This window comes from Varanus komodoensis, unplaced genomic scaffold (genome assembly GCF_004798865.1).
Source record: "Varanus komodoensis strain SLA01 unplaced genomic scaffold, ASM479886v1 scaffold15, whole genome shotgun sequence".
In the NCBI taxonomy this organism is placed as follows: Eukaryota; Metazoa; Chordata; class Lepidosauria; order Squamata; family Varanidae; genus Varanus; species Varanus komodoensis.
Genome location: NW_025335440.1, coordinates 15,135,540 through 15,155,477, shown reverse-complemented (window position 1 = coordinate 15,155,477; position 19,938 = coordinate 15,135,540). Strand labels below are relative to the sequence as shown.

The window sequence follows — 19,938 nt, the reverse complement described above, 5'->3', positions numbered from 1 at the left end:
TTTTGATGGTTAAATATATTCTCAAGACCAGTTTATTCATACAGACTTTCCCCGAAGAGTGACCCAGCAAGCTATGGTTTGTAGCATGCAGCAAAGTGTGCAGTTTTACTGTTGCACCTTTTCTGTTCTTTTTTCTTACTATATTGTTTTGAGGCCATTACATTTATTTTTTCCACTTATATATTATACCTCTGTAGAGGTGTATATGTGTGTATATATACTTCTGTAGAAAGCTGTATATAAATTTGAGTAATACATAACTAAATAAAATTTGATTATTATGCAGTTAACTTTAAGTCTCAGTTCAATTTCAAAGAAACAAATAAAAAAGTTATTCTCACAGCTGTGACTCCCTTATGAAACTCACAGCTAATCTGAGATGTATCTAAAAGGAAATGATGCCCTTATATGCTTTTCTAAAAGGTTGGGAAGAAAGAAAATCAGTTGTAACTACCCTAAATTACAAGTCTATGATAACTTTAGTGAGACTGATTGCTTCAAAATTAACAAGTTTAGAGTTTGGAGAAACAACACCTGAAGCAATAAATTGACTTCATTATATAAACTTGGAGAGGATACTGCTTAGCAGAAATATGTTAATATCTTAATGCACAGCTATTCAACTTTTATTGTTTAGCTGTGGACTAATTCTAAATTTAAAAGTAATGTATACAGCAAACCCTTTTTATTTAATCTAATTGGCTTGGATTCTGATTGTGTGTTCAAGATGCCTGTTTAAAGCTTTGCTTTCTTGATTGTTGTAACCACACTGAATTATCATCATCTTGATACTCTCACTGTGAGTCATAGAAAAAAATTTTCTTCTAAAGGTGAATCGGAACAGGGCTTCACCTACCCTGCTAAATCCTAATTAAGATGAATTTGATAACACAGAACTGAAGTAAAAGTTAAACAAGTCTGAAATACCTAAAAAGACCAAAACTTAGATGCTTCTTACTGAGATATGTAGGATGCTGCACCTTATCAGAAATCATTTGTAATAAATATATATTGACATTAAAGGCTTCAAGGAATTTTCCATCTGTTTCTTCTAGGGAAATAAAATCATGGTATTGACCTGAAAAATTACTTTTTCATATATGGTATCATCTGCAGAATGAGAAGCAGGACATGATAAGCAAATGAACTTAATTATGGAAGTTTTAATTCTCAGTTACATTGTTGAGGACATGCACAACCCTACCTTGCTGAACTTAAAATAACTCTAGGTATCTTAATATAAACTTACTGATTTTATTTCAAGCAATCATCTACCGGGATTCCTGCAAGGTTAAGTCTTATAGGCTGTTGCTTGAAATATTAGGTGACTTAGGTAGTGTGTGTGTGTGTGTGTGTGTTCTAGTGCCCTATATGAAAATAACCAGTTTTTTTCACATGCAGTAAAATGGTGTTACTTACGTAGCCACAATTTCAGCTAGAGAAAATACAAATAAAATGCTTCAAGAGTGAGCCTTAACATTTGCAGCATGTGGCTTTGATCACACTAAAGGATTCCAGCATTTTGAATCCCCCAATAATAACAGGTTTCATAATCTACCACCTTCCCCTCTAGTTCTGTAACAAACTTGCTAATAATAGTTCACAAAAGAATTGACTTGCCAAGCCAATACTTTCTAAAAGAGCTTGATTACTCATATCAAGGCATTTAAATTTTATGCTTAAATGACATTCATGGTTAGGTATAGGAAATTATCCATTATTGAGGGAGCAGAATAAAGCAAAGCTTAAATAACTGTTGACCTGAATCTTATAACTAAGATCTGAAGCATATGTTTTAATAAAGCAATCTTGAGTTGCAGAATAACACTCGGAAATGACATTGGATGAGGGAATAACACTGAGTCTTTTTGAGCAAGGAAAAAAATGGCATTTCAAATTGAATGCCATCAAAGCTGCTTTGGTTAATGTCATTCGCAAGAATAGATCTGAATCTTTTTCAGTTGTGCTTGCTGGAAAACTTTTATCACTTTAGAAAAAGTTTCTAACTTCATTTGTTTCTTGCCATTAACGTTGTTTTGTAACACTGTAGATAACTGAAAAGAAGCCTTTTTTACTTCTAAAATTAACATGTTCAGTCTTCTTCAGGCTTTGATTTCAAGAGAGATTCTTAGTGAGGGCTTCTACCTGTGTGTGGTAAAGCAGGTTTGGAAAACTAAGCTCTAGTTCATACAAACCAAACAATTATAACATAGTAGTTGAAGGGATATCTTCTCCCACATGCACCCTCAGACTCTTATGTCATCTTGAGAAGTCCCCCTGCCAAAGGAAACTAGACAAGTGGCTGTAAAAGAAATAAGACCTTCCCAGTGGTGGCACCCCACTTAAAAAATACACTTCCTAAAGAGATTTGTCTGGCTTCTGTTATCTTTTTGGTGCCAGACATTTTTTTTTCTCCTAGACATTTTAGAAATACAATTCTAGATTTTAACTGATGTTCTATCATTTCCTGTATTTTGTATTATATTATGTTTTCTGTGTTTAAACTATTTATGTTTTTTATATTTTAACTAGTGTAATGTTTGTAATCTTCCCAAAGATAATTAATTATTGGGTGACTTAGAAAAGTGATAAATATGAAATTTCTCTGCGGTGGTGCCCCACCTATGGAATGTGCTCACCAGAGAGGTCCGCCTGGTGCCGTCATTTGTTTTTCGGTGCCAGGCCAAGACCTTTTTATTTAAAAGTTATTTTAATTGTTAATTTATTGATTGTATTCATTGGGTTTTTATGTACATGCCAAGATGTTTCCGGATTTTTAAGGCTAATTATATAATTGTTTATGTTGTAAGCCGCCCCGGGGCTTTTTGCGAATGGGGCGGCATAGAAATGGTTTAAATAAATAAATTCATAGTCTGCCTGTTACAACATTGGTAAATGGATTTTCAACTTCTGAGATCTACTTTGCTTTTTACTGGTACTCACAGATCTACATGGAACCCATAGATCAATGATATGCAGAAAGCATATCATTAGCATAAAATAGATATAAGAGTAATATTTTTGTTAGGGGGCATGGGAGAATAGCTAATATTCAAGCCAAGGATGCTGCATGTGGTTACATCTTAACTTAGCAAGTGTGAGGAGACATTTAAATTAGACCCTGCTTGGATCCTCAAAAGGGTGGTTTGGAAGTAAAAATACAGAATCGTTGACACCCGTTCCATTTTTAAAATAAAAAATCTAGCTTTTATTCCAAAGTCATTGTCATCCTTCAGTGAAACACAGGAGTTTCTTGGTAGGTGGGAAACAGACCCAGAGAAACTAAACAGTGAGTATAGATAAACATAGTGGAAGATGGTTTTTATGTAGTATACTGGATAAACAGAGAAACAAAAAAATAGAAGCCAAATGGAGTAGCTGTATCTAGCAGCTTGAGAAGATATATCCTCAGAGAATGCATGCACGCACACACTCACTCACTCTGAGGATATATATATAAAAGCTTTTGTATGCCATCCTTCATACAAGATCTCAGGATGGCTTACAATATCTAAAAAGACTATTAAAACAACAATTCCAATAAATAATAAAACAGAACAAACAATAAATCACAAAACAAACAGAGTGTCTAAACTTAAAAGCTATTAAATTTTAAAATACTGTTTAAATAAAAAGGTTTTGGCCTGGCGCCGAAAAGAATATAAAACTTGGCACCAGACATACCTCTCTGGGGAGTACATTCCAGAGTCTGGGTGCCACAGCAGAGAAGGCCCTACTCAAGAGTTGAAGACCTTTATACCTCTCTTAGAGAGGGTTTCCAGCACAGGGCTTCTCCCATAGATCTTTATAGGTCAAAACCAGCATCTTGAATTGGGCACAGACTTTAACTGGGAGCCAGCGAAGCTGGTAGAGGACCGGCGTTATGTGAGAGTAACGGCCGGTCCCCGTCAGCAGCCTGGCAGCTCTATTCTGTACCAGTTGCAGTATCTGGACCGTTTTCAAGGGCAGCCCCAGGTAGAGTGCGTTACAGTAATCCAAGCGGGAAGTTACCAGAGCATGTATCACTGTTGCTAGGGAGCGCTCATCCAGGTAAGGACACGCAGCTGATGGATTGGTCAAAGTTGTAGGAAAGCACTGTGGAACTCCAGTGACAGCTCTGGGTCAAGGAGTACTCCCAAGCTGCAGACCCTGTCTTTAGAAGGAGTGCTATCTTGTTTTTTGTGGTTTAATCATAAAATATAAACTTATTAAATATCAAGTGTCTAGCACTGATAGTTTCTTCCAATTACTGACATGATCAAGTATGCTTATTGGTAGCAAACTGTCAATGCCTTGGTGGAAGAGATGAGGTAGCAACAGCAGCAGAGTGGTTTTTGTATGCTTCAGATGCAACATTCCCCCCCCCCCCCATGCATGCTAAATGTTATAAGAAGACAAAACCTGGGCTGCCTCAAGAGAAATAGGAAGGTTGCAATGACTTCAAGGTTATGAGTGTGTTCCTTTAAAGTGTTACTGAACTAAGCTGGTCAACAGCTAGGGCAAGCCCAGGTGGACCCCAGACCCTGAGCCAAAAACAGTTTTATTCCAGTGCACTTTAGAATAAAAGGAGACCAAGGGGATCAGATCTTCCCAAATCAAAGTCCTGGAAGTTGCACCCCAGTACATGTGTTTTATGCCTTATGTAAGCAATCAGGTCATCTAATACACATCTAACACATCAATACATAACCCCTTTTTCACAGTCCCATTTTCTGTAGTGATGTGTTTTATATTGTTTTAATGTTTTATATAGTAGTTTTATATTTATTGTATTTTTTATATATCTTGTAAGCTGTCCTGAGCGGTTGAAGCAATAGGACGGGGTATAAATGTATGAAATAGTACATCAATGTATGCACTCCACCCCCCCCCCCCCAGCCCCGCTGTTAGCTTCAAAGAGTTCTTCTGTCAAGGACTGGACATTTCCCTTGTCTATTTTTTATCTGCTTGAGATTCACACAGACTTGCCATGTTCTTACCCACTGCACATTTGCAACTTTCATGGTGGCTATAACCAGTTTCCACTGTCCCTTTGATTAGAGACACACTCCCTTTGACCCCTTCCCTTTGTCCCTTAGTTTGAGATCAGGTGAGCTTGTTAGTTGTGGGTTATGCATTTTGTTCTTATCCCCTCCTCTCTTCTGAGACAGGAAATTCAATATGGCTGTGCTTTTTTCTATGTGGCCTCCCTCTGGCCAACTACTTTTGGGGTATTTTTGAGTGCCACAATTGGCAACAAAAAGTTGGCAAGTTTCAGAAGAGCAAGGAAGGGAAAGACAAGGTGGGGGGTGTGATTGGCTGGTGACAAAGTGTGTGGGCAGAGCCTGGAAGTGTGTGAGGACAGCAAAATAGATGCTGTTGGTCAGTCAGCAGTCCAGGGGCAAAGTTGTGGTCAGTCAGCAGTTAAAGTGGTTGGAATCATTCAGCCGTCTGCAGAATCTGAAGAGGCGACCTTCTCTTTGGAATCCGAGATAGTGCTCTAGAAGACATTTAGGATTCATAAGGACAAAGGGAAGGAACTAGAATTCTTGCAGGCATATTAGTGACTAGGGAGAGTCAAAGCCCAGTCAAGTGTTATAAGGGTGTGAGAGAGAGAAGTTGACAGAAACCTGAGTGCAGGGGAGAAAGGAGGATTGTGTACAAGGAGTGTTTGTGGAGGGAAAGAGATACCTCAGAAGTTTTTATATATTCTCTTTAAGGGAGTAAGTTACTGAATGTCTTGATACCGATACGTTTCTTGTACAAATAAAATTTTATTTTGCTTGTTGTTAATTCAAGAGGCATAGGCTGTTTGAGTATCAGGACCTCAGGACCATATAGCCCGAAGAAGGAGCTGTATAGCTTTCATCAGGGTGGATAAAAACCAATGATTTTTTGGGAATTTAAAAAAAAATCTATCTAGAAGGTATTATCACAGATGCTTCGTTTTATAGTTCTCAAAATTGTGAATTTGTGTCTGTAGATACTACATGCCTCTTCTTCACAGCAAAAATGGTACACAGTAAGCATACAGAAATGAGAAAAAGACCTTAATTCCATTGTTCCTTTGCAAATCTATGTACACAGAATCAATCCCTTACCTCTTAAGTGCTAAGTTGGAAAAATTCAATGAATGGAAGAAGATTGTTGGGAGCAGAATAGATCTGCACAAGAAGCTAAGTGTGAGGGAGGGGCAAACAGTAAAACAAAGTGAACACTTTTGAGCAGAACACTCCACAAGTCCTTGGCTTTTTTCATGTATTGCCTAAGGTTTATCATATTCCTGGAGGAGAAAAACCTATAATGGCTGCAGGCCAGAAGAGACCCAGTTTGGGAATATTTTAATAACGTCCCTTTACTTGTAGATAAGGCAGGCATACATAAGAATTATGTAGGATACCATAATTTAAATCTATTCTTACTGACTAGAGATTTTAAATGATTTATTTTAAATCAAATTCACCCTGGGGCAAATTACTGTGGGAAAGGTTAAGTGAAAAGATTGGAATTAAATTCCCAGTGGTAGTGTTAGATATCAGAGAATTAAGACACACTATATCTATTCAAGGAAAGGCTTGTATTTGTGACAAAGGTACACTCCATTTTGCCTCCTTTCCTGTGACTTGGCCTTCGAGGAGACAAGCCAGGCTTCACTTGTGTTCCAGTGTTGAGAGATTCTTTCGGAATAGTTCTTTACAAGACTAGATTTCAGATGGCTGAAAATGCTATGACACAGAGACAGAGGAACTGATCAAGACTCTAAAAGGATGCAGTGATAATTCACTATAACAAGGGGAAATAATTGGCCCAGTGTTGCCCAGCCTGAACAACATTATTTTACAAAGGGCTTTCTCTTTCTGCTACCTGTGCATTGTGTTTATTGCACATACAGTACCGAATTGGTAGACCAGTTGGCCTTGGCCAGTTGTTTAGGAGCCTCCTAGATTTCATGACTGAGCATCTGCTTTGATAGAAAAGTGCAGACACTGAAACACTGAGGAGAATAGCTGTACCAGCAATGGCACTACAGATTTCTCTATAATTCATTGTGTGGTCCCTGAGCTTTCACTAACTGCTCTATCACTGACAAATACCTATTTTTTAAAATGCAGTTTTAAAATGCAGGAGAAGAACAAAAAACAAAAATAACCAAAGCTTCATATCCATTCACAGAGATTTTGTAACACCATTAATTGAAAAAGGAATCAACACTTCTCTTTGAAATGCATATGCTGGTATAAACAGACTGTTAATTTGGACAAAATTAACAACTGCAGGATATATGTTCAAATGCGGCAAAAGCAGTATGTTCAGACCATTGGGGATAGGAGCTTATTCCCCTAGGGTTGAAGTCATGAGTTGTTTTACAATTATTTGGACTCTCAAAGTCAGTTTTTGCTGTTCATCCCCACATCACAGAAATATAATTCTAAAAGAAAGAGGCACCTGCAATTATCACAGCTAGTTCAAGAACAACAGTGTACATTAATGTGTACAGTAATTTCCAACTACAAAGAAGGTACCATAGGTTATATCCAGCTCATATACTTCACTGGTGCGTTCTCTGCATTAAACTGCTGGTATCTAGCAGAGCTAACCAAATTCTGCTTAAGAAGCACTTGTGGCACTTCAACACTTATCCTTTCTTGTCAATTTGGTCTCAATTTTTAATCAACAGAAATAATATATATGGAAGCTAAGGCAGCTTTCCGTTGATTAAGATGTGTTAAAGCATACATATTCCCTATGAAATACCTCTCTTATATACCTGAATGTTTCAGAGAGGGGCAATTTATCAGAAAAAAGCCTTAATTTCTTATCCTGTTAACTGATCAAAACTATAAATTCCACTGTCAACCCAGCTGTGCCCCAAATAAAAACTGTTTCCCTATTTTCAAATTGAGATTTCCACATAGAGTTAATTTAGTAAAATGTGGCTGAAACTGCAGCTAACAGGATATAGCCCTAAGAATAGAAGGGGTTATGAATGAGCTATTCCTTATTCATATGAGATAAATAGACTATCTGGTTTTTCCTGGTACACCTGAACAGTGAGTGGCAGATATCTATCACATCTCCACATGTATCAGATTACGTTCTGTAGCACCACTTCCCCCAAAGTGATCATATTAAAAGTGACAGACATGTTGCACTTAAAAGAGTTTAATTCACTTATCATAACTTTTGAGAGAGAGATGCCCTGAAATTTTCTGTTGAATCCGACTTGATGACTTGAGTGCTTGTTCTTCAGTTTCTGGACATTCAGAGAACACAGTGGAGGAACACTTCTTGATTCTTATTCAAAAACTACCGGAAATATGTTAACCTTTTCCAGAGAGGTAGACATGTAAGACAGCCAGACTAAAGTCTTGTGGAAGCTTCAAGACAGAACAAATGTATTACGGCATAAGATTTCATGGCATGAAGCAGATAGTGTTCAAAAAAGCTTCTGCCATGATAGCTTTGTTGCTATTTAAAGTGCAAGCAGACTTAGAATTGAAATACTGTAACCTTAAGCATTTTTGGTGGTGTCTCAGCCACATCTCAGTGGTATGAGTGAAGTTAACAGTTGTTAATATGTGCTTTGTTTTTTAAAAAGTGAGAAATGCTGTGAAGCCGCTTCTTGAACTTTGAGCCAGGGCAACCAGCCATGTGACAGTGTCTGTTGCTACGCACCTAGAATGCTGAGTCGTCTTTGGCAAAACCACAAAAAACTGTTGGATTGTTCAGTCCTGTCATAGCTAGCTGTAATGTAAAGATCTCTCTGGCACTGTTCAAATAGGTACAAGATTCGTACAAATGTGATCCCAAACTATCACATTATTTCTTAACTATCAAGCAACTTTGAAGAAAAAATTATTTTCCAACACTCCTTCACTCCCCTGCAGCTGATTTAGTGTAGTGCAGGAGCTTGTTTTAATTAAATGCAACCAGTATTGTAAAAGGAAGTATGCTTCACAAGCTACTGTAAGCCTCTGCAGTTAAAACTCTATTTGCAGAGATAGAGTATTCATTATCTGTCTTAATGGATTTATTTTCTCTCCTGTTAGAACTCTTACGTCCAGGGGCTTATAGTAGCTTCCAAAGTACAGCTCTCATCACAATATGACTCCATTGTTCTTCGTGAAAGAGGCTTTAAGCAGTTAAATGAGTTTGTTTCCCTGCTTTCTCTTTACTAGAAGCCAAAGATGAACTAGAACTGGGTGCCCAGCCAGATCACCAAAAGCAGCAGACATTTTTGCCAAGGCTGAGTGTGGAATAGCTAGTGCTAATGGCTGTGTGGCAATCAGTTCTCAAAAATTAGGTGTGTGCGAACATATCTCTCATCTTCTAGATGCAAGGAGGATATGTGGTGCCAGTGTTTCTGGAGTTTAAAACAAATCTGAAAGCAATAATTGCCAAATTAGTGCACCTTGGGTATTCTTTTCAATGTGTTCCATAAATTCAAGGTACCCACTCACAGAGTAGGCTGCCTGTTCAATTTCTGCCTTTACTAAGCTTGTCTTGCATCATTCCGATAAGCCTCAGTGGTGGTTAATTGTTCCGTGTTTCGCATAAGGTGTAGATCAGGGGTCGGCAACCTTAAACACGCAAAGAGCCATTTGGACCCGTTTCCCACAGAAAAGAAAACACCGGGAGTCACAAAACCCTTTTGACATCTAAAATGAAGATGACACTGCATATATCGTTTTTTACCTTTATGCCATGTATAAAAAAACTAGTGTGCATTTCCATCCAGATATTTTTAAGCAAAGGCTGTGTGTTTATTCTGGAAATGTCTTGCAACATTCAACTTTTTGTTGTTTGCCAATTTCTCACCACATATTAAGCATACTGGTAAACCAGTCTCGTCAGCAGTGAAAGCAAATGAATCTGTCCACGTACCATTAAACGTTCTGTTTTCTTCTGAAACTTTTCTTTTCTTGGAGGTTGGCCTAAGGGGGGGGGGTCGAAAAGCTCAATAAATCGTGTGCCAGTGGGTGTCGTACATTGGTGGTTGTGACTCATATTTTGAGTGATAGGGAGCCACTGCAGAGGGATGAAAGAGCCACATGCGGCTCCAGAGCCGTGGGTTGCTGACCCCTGGTGTAGATAGTACATTACATTACTGCTGATATGCCTACCTGCAGTTATATAGAAAAATAAAGTACCCTGCTATAAGCACAGGTACTTATTTTTTCACGTCCTGTAATGTCAAGGCATGTGAATGAAATGTACCTCCCATTTTAAGTTGGAAAAATGTGCCTCAGGAATTGAAAGTATGAGAAATTCTGACAATCCATATAAAGCTAAGGTTTAGTATTTGGATACCAGCTACTATTTATATTGGAGAAAAGTATCAAAGAGTCATCTTCAGCTGAATACATACATGCAGTAGAAGTTTTGGAAGAACCAGTAGAATTCTGGTAGTTTTTTCCTGCAAATAATCTACCTCCTTCATTGAAGTAACATTGCAAGTTGTCTTTGAAACCCCATCCCCAGCCTCATTTTCAAAAGTTTTTTGCCATGTTGCTTGAAAGACTACTGGCAAATCAGCCCCATTACAGCTAAGCTTTTTGTTAAAGATTTTGCCTTTATTAGTGGTGAAGTGCCATGCTAATAATAGAAAATGCATTTATTAATGCTCATAGAATTGGATCCTAGCTGGTGACTATTACCAGGTTTGCATGATCATAAGGAAGAAATAAGTCTTATTATTTCTCCCTCTGTATGTGCCTGTCACATGCTAGAGGGATTAGTATGAGCCATTGTAGGGTTCTGGGTACCATGACCAAGTTCTCACAACATTGCTATATTGCCAGGCAAAATTAATCTAATCTCCCTGGCACATGGCAGGCACGCACAGAGGGGAGAAATAAAGCACTGTGGCTTATTTCCTCCATTATCATGAGAAATGGCCACTTTAAGTATATTGGAGTGCTAAAGTATCTGGAAGTTCTCTGCTGCAGGTGAGAGCTAAAAAAACGGATTATACAGATATTCAAATAATCATCTTTGGAAAACTAATTGATATTCTGATGTTACTGTTTCAGCCATTGACCCTAACAGTCATCTGAATTTAACACTCAGTCGATAAAATTAAGACTGTTATAGTATAATTAGCTGCATGCTTAATAAAATAAATTTAAAACTTAGCTAACAGCATTAAATATCTAGCAACTATGCAAATTAACTTAAAACACTATTAAATGGATGTAGTCTGCTTAACAAACTATTATATTTCCTTAAAATCAGCAAGTTGCTCAAAATCCACAGTCTGCAATTACAGACACTGTATAGGATTTTACACACTATGCTGTTGAATTTGGTTGATGGCATTATTTGGAATATCACTATGGTCAGTTTGAATTTATTACTGGTGGCATATGTATTCCTCTATACCTAGTTTATGTTTGAATAAATTATATCGTCCTTATCCTGGCAGACCTCTAATGCTATAGTATGTAAAATCTTATTGTTGCTTTCAAAATCTGTGAGTTTTATTTCCTTGTCTCTTCTGGTTTATTAAAAGACAATTTTATTGTGCAATATCCAAGGCACATGGATACCTTGTTGGCAGAAGTTGTAATTCATAAATTTAATAAGTGTAAATTCGTATATTACTATCTTGCATTCATATCCCATGTATCTTCATCTGGCCAAGGAACCCAAGGTGGCTTACATAGTTCTCCACTCCATTTTTATTCTTTCACAATAATAATCCTGTGAGGTAGGTTAGTCTGAATGAACTTTATGGCTGAGGACTAAGATCCAAATCTACCACATCCCCAGTTCACTATCCAGTACAGTTTATTTATTCTGCTAAATGAAGCTCTGATATATCAAGAACATTTTATTCAGATTTGCACATCTAGGAAGGAACCCCTGTTTCCAGTCAAAAGAACACTGCAAGTATAATTTGGAAGTCCTTAGTAAACTGTTAGATATATGGTCCAAATAGTCTGTGCAGTATAAACGTTGTTCTTCAGATTTCATCAAAGATTTTGCCCACCTTTCTCTACCAGTTTACTAAAATTAAAAAGCAGACTAGCCAGCAAAAGGGTGCTTTAAGTTCAACAGCTTTTAATTGGCTGCCTCATATGCTATGTATGAGATTAGAGCCAGACAAAAGAAGGGGCCGCATAAGATGAGGTGAAAGAGTAATAGGCCTAGGAAAGTAGGAGCCAAGCTCCTGAAAAGTGGCAGATGGAGAGAAGCAAAGAGGAACTCGGGCTGGGACTTGGAAGAAGAAAGTGGCTAGCTGAATGATGAGGAAGGAAAAAAGATAATAAAAGAGGGGTCAGAATGGCCAGAGAAGACAAGTATTCCGTACTTGAAATATCTAGGCATATTTTTAGCTGCTAGCATCTAAAACACTTGATACTCCAGCAATTCTTAATAACAATAAGAAGGATATTTGTATATAGGCCATGAAATGGACAGCAATTGCTTCAGAAAACGAGAGCGAGAGTTGACAAGGTCTTTAGTATTTCTTGGCTGTAGTGCAGCAACTGAAAACAGATGCCTACTAGCTGTGCAAGGTGTAATGACGTCTGTTAATAGTATGCAAATTGCCAAGATCAAAAGGGAGAATGAAGAGTACTGTAGTCTCACTTCCTATCCAGAGATGCATTTTACCCCTAGGCAGGGCAGTGGGTGTTCTCTTCTAGAAAATGAAGGAGTTGCTGGCATCTCTTCAGTAGGCTGAGTTTTAGCTGGCAGAATGTTTACCTTTTTACAGCAGCTATGATAGTGAATGACATCTTAAGTGAAAATAGATTTGGCAGTCATAACTGTCAGAAAATACCAAAAGGTCTGGTAGAGAGGTTTTAGGTAAATATTCTCCCTTGACATTAAGTCCAGTCATGCCTGACTCTAGGGCCGGTGCTCATCTCCGTTTCCTAGCCAAGGGAGCCAGCGTTTGTCCACAGACAGTCTCCGTGGTCATGTGGCCGGCATGACTAAACACAGAAGTGCACGGAACGCTGTTACCTGCCCACCGAAGTGGTACCTTTTTATCTACTTGCATTTGCATGCTTTCGAACTGCAAAGTAGGCAGGAGCTGGGATGGAGCAATGGGAACTCACTCTGGTGTGCAGATTCGAACCGGCGACCTTTCAGTCTACCAACCCAGCAGCACAGCAGTTTAAACCACTGCGCCACCTGCAGTCCCAGTTTCTAAGTAAATTCATACTAATAAATAGCCTTCTAGACCAGTTTAATTGGTCGAGAATAACTTTAGCTGTTAGCTCATAAAATACTAATGAGAAAATACCATGTTCTGATTGATTGATTGATTGATTGATTGATTGCATTGCATTTATATACAACCCCAATATCCCAGAGGGCTCTCTGGGTGGTTTACAAACATTAAAACCCCACGAATCCTAAAATAAATAAATTGGCTACACCATGACTGATAGATGTGATTGGGACCCAAATATTCTTCGGTTTGGCACTTTTCACTATAATTTTAAGAAAAGCCGGCTTGGCTCTTAACTTCAATAAGCAGGCTTGCATTTCATGGAAGAAGTCCTTAAAATGCTGCTAAAAACCTAAAGGTTCGGGGAATTTGCTTGAACAACATAGCTATGGCACATCAGACTGCAGCAGAATGTTAGCGCAGGGACTTTGTAGATATTGGAGAAGAAATTTTGCTTGAACAAAAGTGCTTGCACCTCATACAGTAAAGCCTTGAGTTCCAAGCCTTTAAAAGGTTACTTTTAAAAACATGTTTCATGGTAGACTAATGGAGGAAACGTCTTCCTCCAGACTAATCATGCTAGGCTGGGCATCTCAATTTTCAATTGACAAATTGATTGTGAGCTGATCAGATGACAGATGAGAGATTTATGGTGCCATCTTCTGTAAGTATGTCTGACCAGTAAATATGATCAGGTAGGCTAAACCAAGCATTGCAAATTGAAACTGGGGAGTTTACATGCAAAAATGGCCATTGGTTCTGTTAGCTAGGGCTCATGGGGGTTGCAGTCCATCAGCATCTGAAGCGCCATGTGCCTACTATCCCAGCCTTGGAAGAATAACTGATTCTTTGCTCTGTACCAAAAAAGAGATGAAAGATGTATTCCAAATAGAGTAGTTAGTTGTGTAAAAGGAATAGGCAATTATAGTCCAAGTCACTTCTCAAGTCTCAAGAGCCAGCTTTTACAGGGGAAAAAGGAGGTAGTGGTAAGGTGTGTGTGGGAGAGCTGTAACCCCCCCCCCCCATGTCCCCATGTGCATTTCTCTCAGTGATGTATTGAAGTTCTTTACTTCAGCCATGATTTATTTAAGCAAAACTGCTGTTATTCAAATTTATCAAGATTACAATTTAGAAAAATGATTTTGTGAACATGATTGGCCCCTAGTATTCTGCCTGGAAATACAGGAACTGAGCAGAGGCAGCAGGCAGGAGAAGCACTGTTACTCTTCTTCCAAGCAGAGTACAGTGCACCAAAAAGAGCTGAAGCCTTCCCCCTATACAGGTAGTCCTTGGTTTATGGATGACTTCCGTTCCTGAGAACTTCTTTAAGTTGAATTTATATGTAAGTTGGAACGTATGAGTAAGCCAAATGTGTCTGTCTCTCTCCCTCCCTCCCTCCCTCTCTCCCTCCCTCTCTCCCATCTGTAGTATGAGCACACTAATATTAATCTAATTCCCCTTTAGCATTTGCCGTTTAGCATGCCCTCAGCTGCTACAAGGCCATTTATGATGAGAAAAAGAAAATGGCTACTTCAAGAAAAGAACTCCAGTGCTAATCCCCATCCGCCCAGCAGCACAATTAAATTCTGACTCTCCGTCTCCGTCATCATTAGTTAATGTTAGGTTTAATGTTACCTCATGGGTTAGGAAGTCATGAATAAAAACAGGATTTCAAGTTTTAAAAGAACAACAACAGAGGAGCAAGGAGAAGAGCACCTCTGCTTCTTCCCTTCCTAGATACCATTTTGCCATGGTTTTGCTTCATTCTTGAGGCTCTACATAGGACCCAAAACACACAGGCTTGGGTAAGTTCAAACTGATGCTGCAGAATGAAAAGCCATGACTGTCTCTAGAGAATCTCTATCTCTACAGAAAGCTGTGAATATCCCTAGGGAAGTACATGGCCACTAATGAAATGTCACCAAATGCATTGCATAGTTCTCTATATTCACAGCTTTTTGTTAAAGATATTCATATGGGGTTTATGGCAGCCATATGTTCAGAGGTACATAATGCAGGGACTACTGCTATTGCAACTCCCCTTCGTCCCTCCTTCCCAATCATAAAAGCAATTCGCTCATAATGCAGAAGTTTTGGGCTCCAAGTCTCAGGAGCTCCTACCAATATTACCAATGGTGAGGAATGCTGGGAGTTGAAATCTACAACTTAAGCACTTCCATAAACAGTCTGCCCTTAACATTCGTGGGGATTAGTGACACAGCACCCACAAAAGTGGAAAAAATGCAAATATCTCTACCCCCTCCCCCCCACCCATACTGTAACTCTTAATATTGTTGACCGTACATGTACTGGATTACTTCTCCCAGACCTCAGTCTGATCCAGCAGGGCTCCCCTCCTTCATTTATGACATCATGTTCTTATTCCCTACCCTCTCTTTCGCTTATCAGTCCTTCTCTTCGCACCAAGGAAATGTCAGAGAGATTAATGTCTCTGGATGGGTGGTGCAAGAAGGCATGCTTTGGAAGCCTCCCTCTCTTCCCTTTCACTACTTCTCTCTATGTTGATGACAATTTTCCACAGTAGGCTGTGGAAATTAGCTCACATTTGTTACTATCAACCATTCATCTTGAATTGGAATTTTTAAATTAATAGGCTTTATGGCAATTTTTAAGTACAGATGTTCATAACTCAGATGTTTGTAATGCAGGGACTGCTTATAGAAAAAACTTACAATGTAATTTAGGTTCATTAATCTATAGCTAACAATTGGCAATGGTTTGAGTTAACTCTGGCTTATTTAATCACTAAACAGTAACAATAAATAAGACATAGCAATAAGGAGGGTGTTCCTGTGTTGTTGATTAAAAGAGGAAGTGTCAATTGTGCGGGAGGCCATATGCTAATTTGTTGCTGCTCAGCTCCAAAAACTCCTGGTTTAAGCAACCCTGGAGTTGTATTACAATGGGACTCAGGCCAGAGTATCTTGAGAGAATGAACTGTTCCCCCACTGGTTTTTCACTATCGCCATTTCTGATTTAAGTTTTGTATTCATTTATTCTATTCCACAGAGACTGGCCTGTTTGTCCTATTTAGAATACAGTAGGGTGCTGCTAGCAAATCATGTTATATGTTGTGCTAGAAGTTTAGCAGTTTTATGAACCTCTGATGTTATGGATGACATAATCAAGTCCTGTGATAGTATTCTCTGAGTATTCCCCAAGAACAGAATTGGCATCTGGGTCTGCCACGGGATCCAGTTTCTGTGGTCTGTACCTTTGTTACAAGGTCTGTGATTTGCGACTTAGGTTGGTTGGCTGCCTGTAAGCAAGTACAGGCCTATCACCCAAGATCTTCGAGAGGCTTAAGCATCCAGGATGAGTTTTAGATCATTAATGATAAATTTGAGTGAATTTAGGTGGGAGCTGAAGGTGATAACAACTCGTATTCTCTTGTTTTATATTCTGGTTCTATTTGTAGTAAATTAGCCTGTTATTTTTACTTTATGGGATGCATGTTATAGACTGAGAAATTCCTCATTTAAAAATCTTAAAGTTGTGACTCTATCAAGCAAGTCTAGAAAGAGGGGTTTGTACAATACAGCTTGCTATAGACAATGGATTTTGTGGTGTGGTCTAGTTGAGAGTTGCAAGCATGTCAGTCTACTAGATTATTAAACTACATTATCAAAGGCTCTGTAGCAACTAACACATTTTCTTTAATTATGTTTCACTTCTTGGCAGTATGCTCTGCTTAGAATTACAGTTCTGGCAAGAAGTGTGTAATCTCTAATTTCAATATGAGGCGCACATGTATATAGACATCACTTACTAGTCAAAGGTATCTGATAATCTATCATTTGTTGCAAGTGCCAGTTGTTTCCATGGAATCAATTGGTCAGTGATTCATGAGGTGGACATTGTGCTATTTCTTTAAAATACTGATTTGATATATCATTTGCATTTCCAACCCATTCCAAACTGACATCTTATGGCCTCGTATTCAAAAATGCTTAAGAGATGTCAAGGCCAGCTAAGTGTTCTGAAAACAGGATAGAACAGTTTGGACATGCTTCTTGAAGCACTTGCAGTAGGTACAGATTGGATCCAAAGGTGCTCGAGTTAAATTCTGTTCACATGGTGAGACTTTCTTAACCTCCCCCATTACAAGCTCTTGTGCAGGTCAAGCCCCTTCTGTTGTGCATGTGTGCCCTGTCAAATTTCAGGTACGCTCTTGGGAGGCTCTCTGTGCTGGCTGTACCGATGACTGAGGTTATGCTGATGAGACTGTTTATAAAATGGTTCAGATTGCACCTGCTGAGAGTCAGTGGGAAATTCCAGTGGGGGACCAGTCTACCTGGCTGTGGGAACAGGGAAGTAGACTGGAAAATCTCTGCGATGGAGAACCTCTGTCCCCTGAAGGAGTAGACCCAGTCACTCATGGACGGGGGGGAAGCGCAGTTGGGGCCAAAAGGGGGGGGGGAGGGGTTTAAACACCCCCCCCCCCCCCCCGGGTGAGACACAGATGGGTTCATAAAGAGAGCTTTGTGAAATGAATGGTAGAAAGGGTTCTGTTTGTGCATGCTCAGAGGCTCAAATATAACAATAAAAATCATTAGCAAAGAAACACTGGTGAGACTGATAAGAACCCAATCGAATGCTTTTCATGGAATATCAAGTATGAACTTTGCACTTTTCAGTGTAATCTGCCAATTGTTATTGTTTAACATTACCTTTTGTTTACTGTTGCTAGTTCTACATAAAATGAACTATGCATTCTTTCTGACACTTTTTTCTGTCCTCCTGCTTAAAAGGTGATCAATACAGTTCTCTCTGAGGAGCCAGAAAGCAGGCAGCTCATGACTTCTGATCAGGACACTAAAGTTGTGGCTGAACCGCAGGTGCAGCAAGTACAAGAAGTTAAAGATAGTTCTCATCTAGTAAGTATTGTGATAAAGTTGTTATGAGTCCTTGCATAAAAATTTTTAGACATTATTCTATACCCTGAAGTATGTATTTGTCTTTGGTAACTTGTCAAGCTGTTTTTCAAAATGATTCCATTTGATTCTAATAATTCCAAGTAGAAAGCTTTTCTCTGCCAATTTTATGCAGTTGTGCTAAGTATATAAGTACATAAAATAAAAGTAATCTTTCAGCTTCTGGTTATGCTAGTTATATTAAAGGAGAAATAACTCCACTGATTCCATTTGTGGGATCTTCCCAGAACCAGAGAAAAATTGCCAAAGTTTCAAATATATTCCATCTCAGTTTTCTGCTGCTGTGTTTGGATTTAATTTCTATAGCAGTAATGTGTGTTTCCTGCATAAAAATAGCTCACTGATTCTTCTAGAAGAGTTAGCTTCACAAAATGAGAAGCGATTAAATGGAGAAGGGTGTGCTAGAGTATTTAAGTGTTCCATATGTGACTTCCAACTTCTATACCTAGCATGACATTCTTCATGATATCTGTGCATCACATACATGGGCTTTCATGCCAGTGCTGAGCCTGGAACAGGGAAAAGCTTCTAAAGCTAAGTGTTCATGTAGTGGGTGGGAGGTCCTTCCCTTTCTGTTCCCTGGAAACCATGAGAGAGTTCCCACCCATCCCTTCACTTCCTTTTTGACTGCCATCGAACATAGACAGGAATCACCGTTTCTCTCTTTACTCACCTAAGTACCTGTATTCCTTTTCTCGTTTTCCCTGTGTGATCCCACTCCACTCCTACCTCATGAGAACTGACCCTTTCTTCTCCATTCACTCTGCTAATTTACCATATTTATGATGGATCTTTAAGCCTTCCTTTTGTTAATAACCTGGAGGAAAACGCCTGTACTATTTTCAGTAACAGGTACAAGGAACTAAACTTTTTTTCCTTTGGAGGGTCTTTGGTATATGTCCTGCCTGGCCCTGCTGTTGTGGAAATAATTGAAACTGAGTGTGAAAGAACAAGTTGGGTGAAAATTCCAGTCATCAAGAGCCACTCAGTATCAGAACCACTGCAAAATAAAATCTGAATTGCTGTTAACAACAGCAAGGATGGCTTCAAGTACAAGATTACAGTGGATTGGATCCAGGCCAAGTTATTTACATTTGATTGCCATTGAGATCAAATTTGGCTTGTTTGTTACTCTTGCTGTTTTTTTGGATTTTGAATTGGTGGCTACTGTTTATTTGCCTACTTCAGTACATTAGTTGATAGTTAGCAACACTTCAATACCGTAGGCCTGATGGAATTTAGATAGGGGCAGACAGCTTCTCCAAGAGATGCAACAAGGAAAATGCTCCCTTTCAAAGAACACTTGAGCAGAAGGGGCCTGCTTTTCCTTTATTTTCTCTTCAGCTTAGCTTGACTTGAGTCTTTGATAAGGGTCCTATATAGCCACAGCAAAATGTATCTAACGAGGTCTGTAATGAAATACCTTGACCCTAGCTATAATTGGAAATATCATTGTGCTACAATGAGAGTTGAAGCCCATCTAAGAATAATGTTGACCAGATGGAATAACTCAAGATGGAAAATAAGGCTTCTAGCCTGGGGGGTGGGTGGGGAGGCATTATATTTGATTTGTCTAGTGTTAGTGCCTGCATTTTTGTAAAAAAAATTTTTACAAAGTATATATTTAAAATTCACCTTTTCTGATATATTAAAAAGTTTCACCCTTTTATCTACTCTTCTAGATTGTCTTTCTGATTTAAATTACTTTTGCCTTGTTTAATGCAGCTCCACTACAGCATAAGCTCAGAACAGCAACAATCCTGACCCCTGTGGCTTTAGTCAAATATAAACTTGAGGCAGAAATTAATGTCCATATTTAAT

General features: G+C 38.7%; 1 protein-coding gene across 3 annotated transcripts in view; it reads left to right on the top strand.

The window, feature by feature from the left end:
* LARP4B (La ribonucleoprotein 4B) overlaps nucleotides 1–19,938 on the top strand; it is a 64,391-nt gene that overhangs the window by 12,138 nt on the left and 32,315 nt on the right. For all 3 annotated transcript variants that reach the window (XM_044424784.1, XM_044424785.1, XM_044424786.1), the window contains exon 2: nucleotides 17,935–18,060. In XM_044424784.1, the coding sequence (XP_044280719.1) occupies nucleotides 17,980–18,060 (81 nt within the window). In that variant the 5' untranslated portion in view covers nucleotides 17,935–17,979. The remainder of the gene's footprint in view (nucleotides 1–17,934; nucleotides 18,061–19,938) is intronic.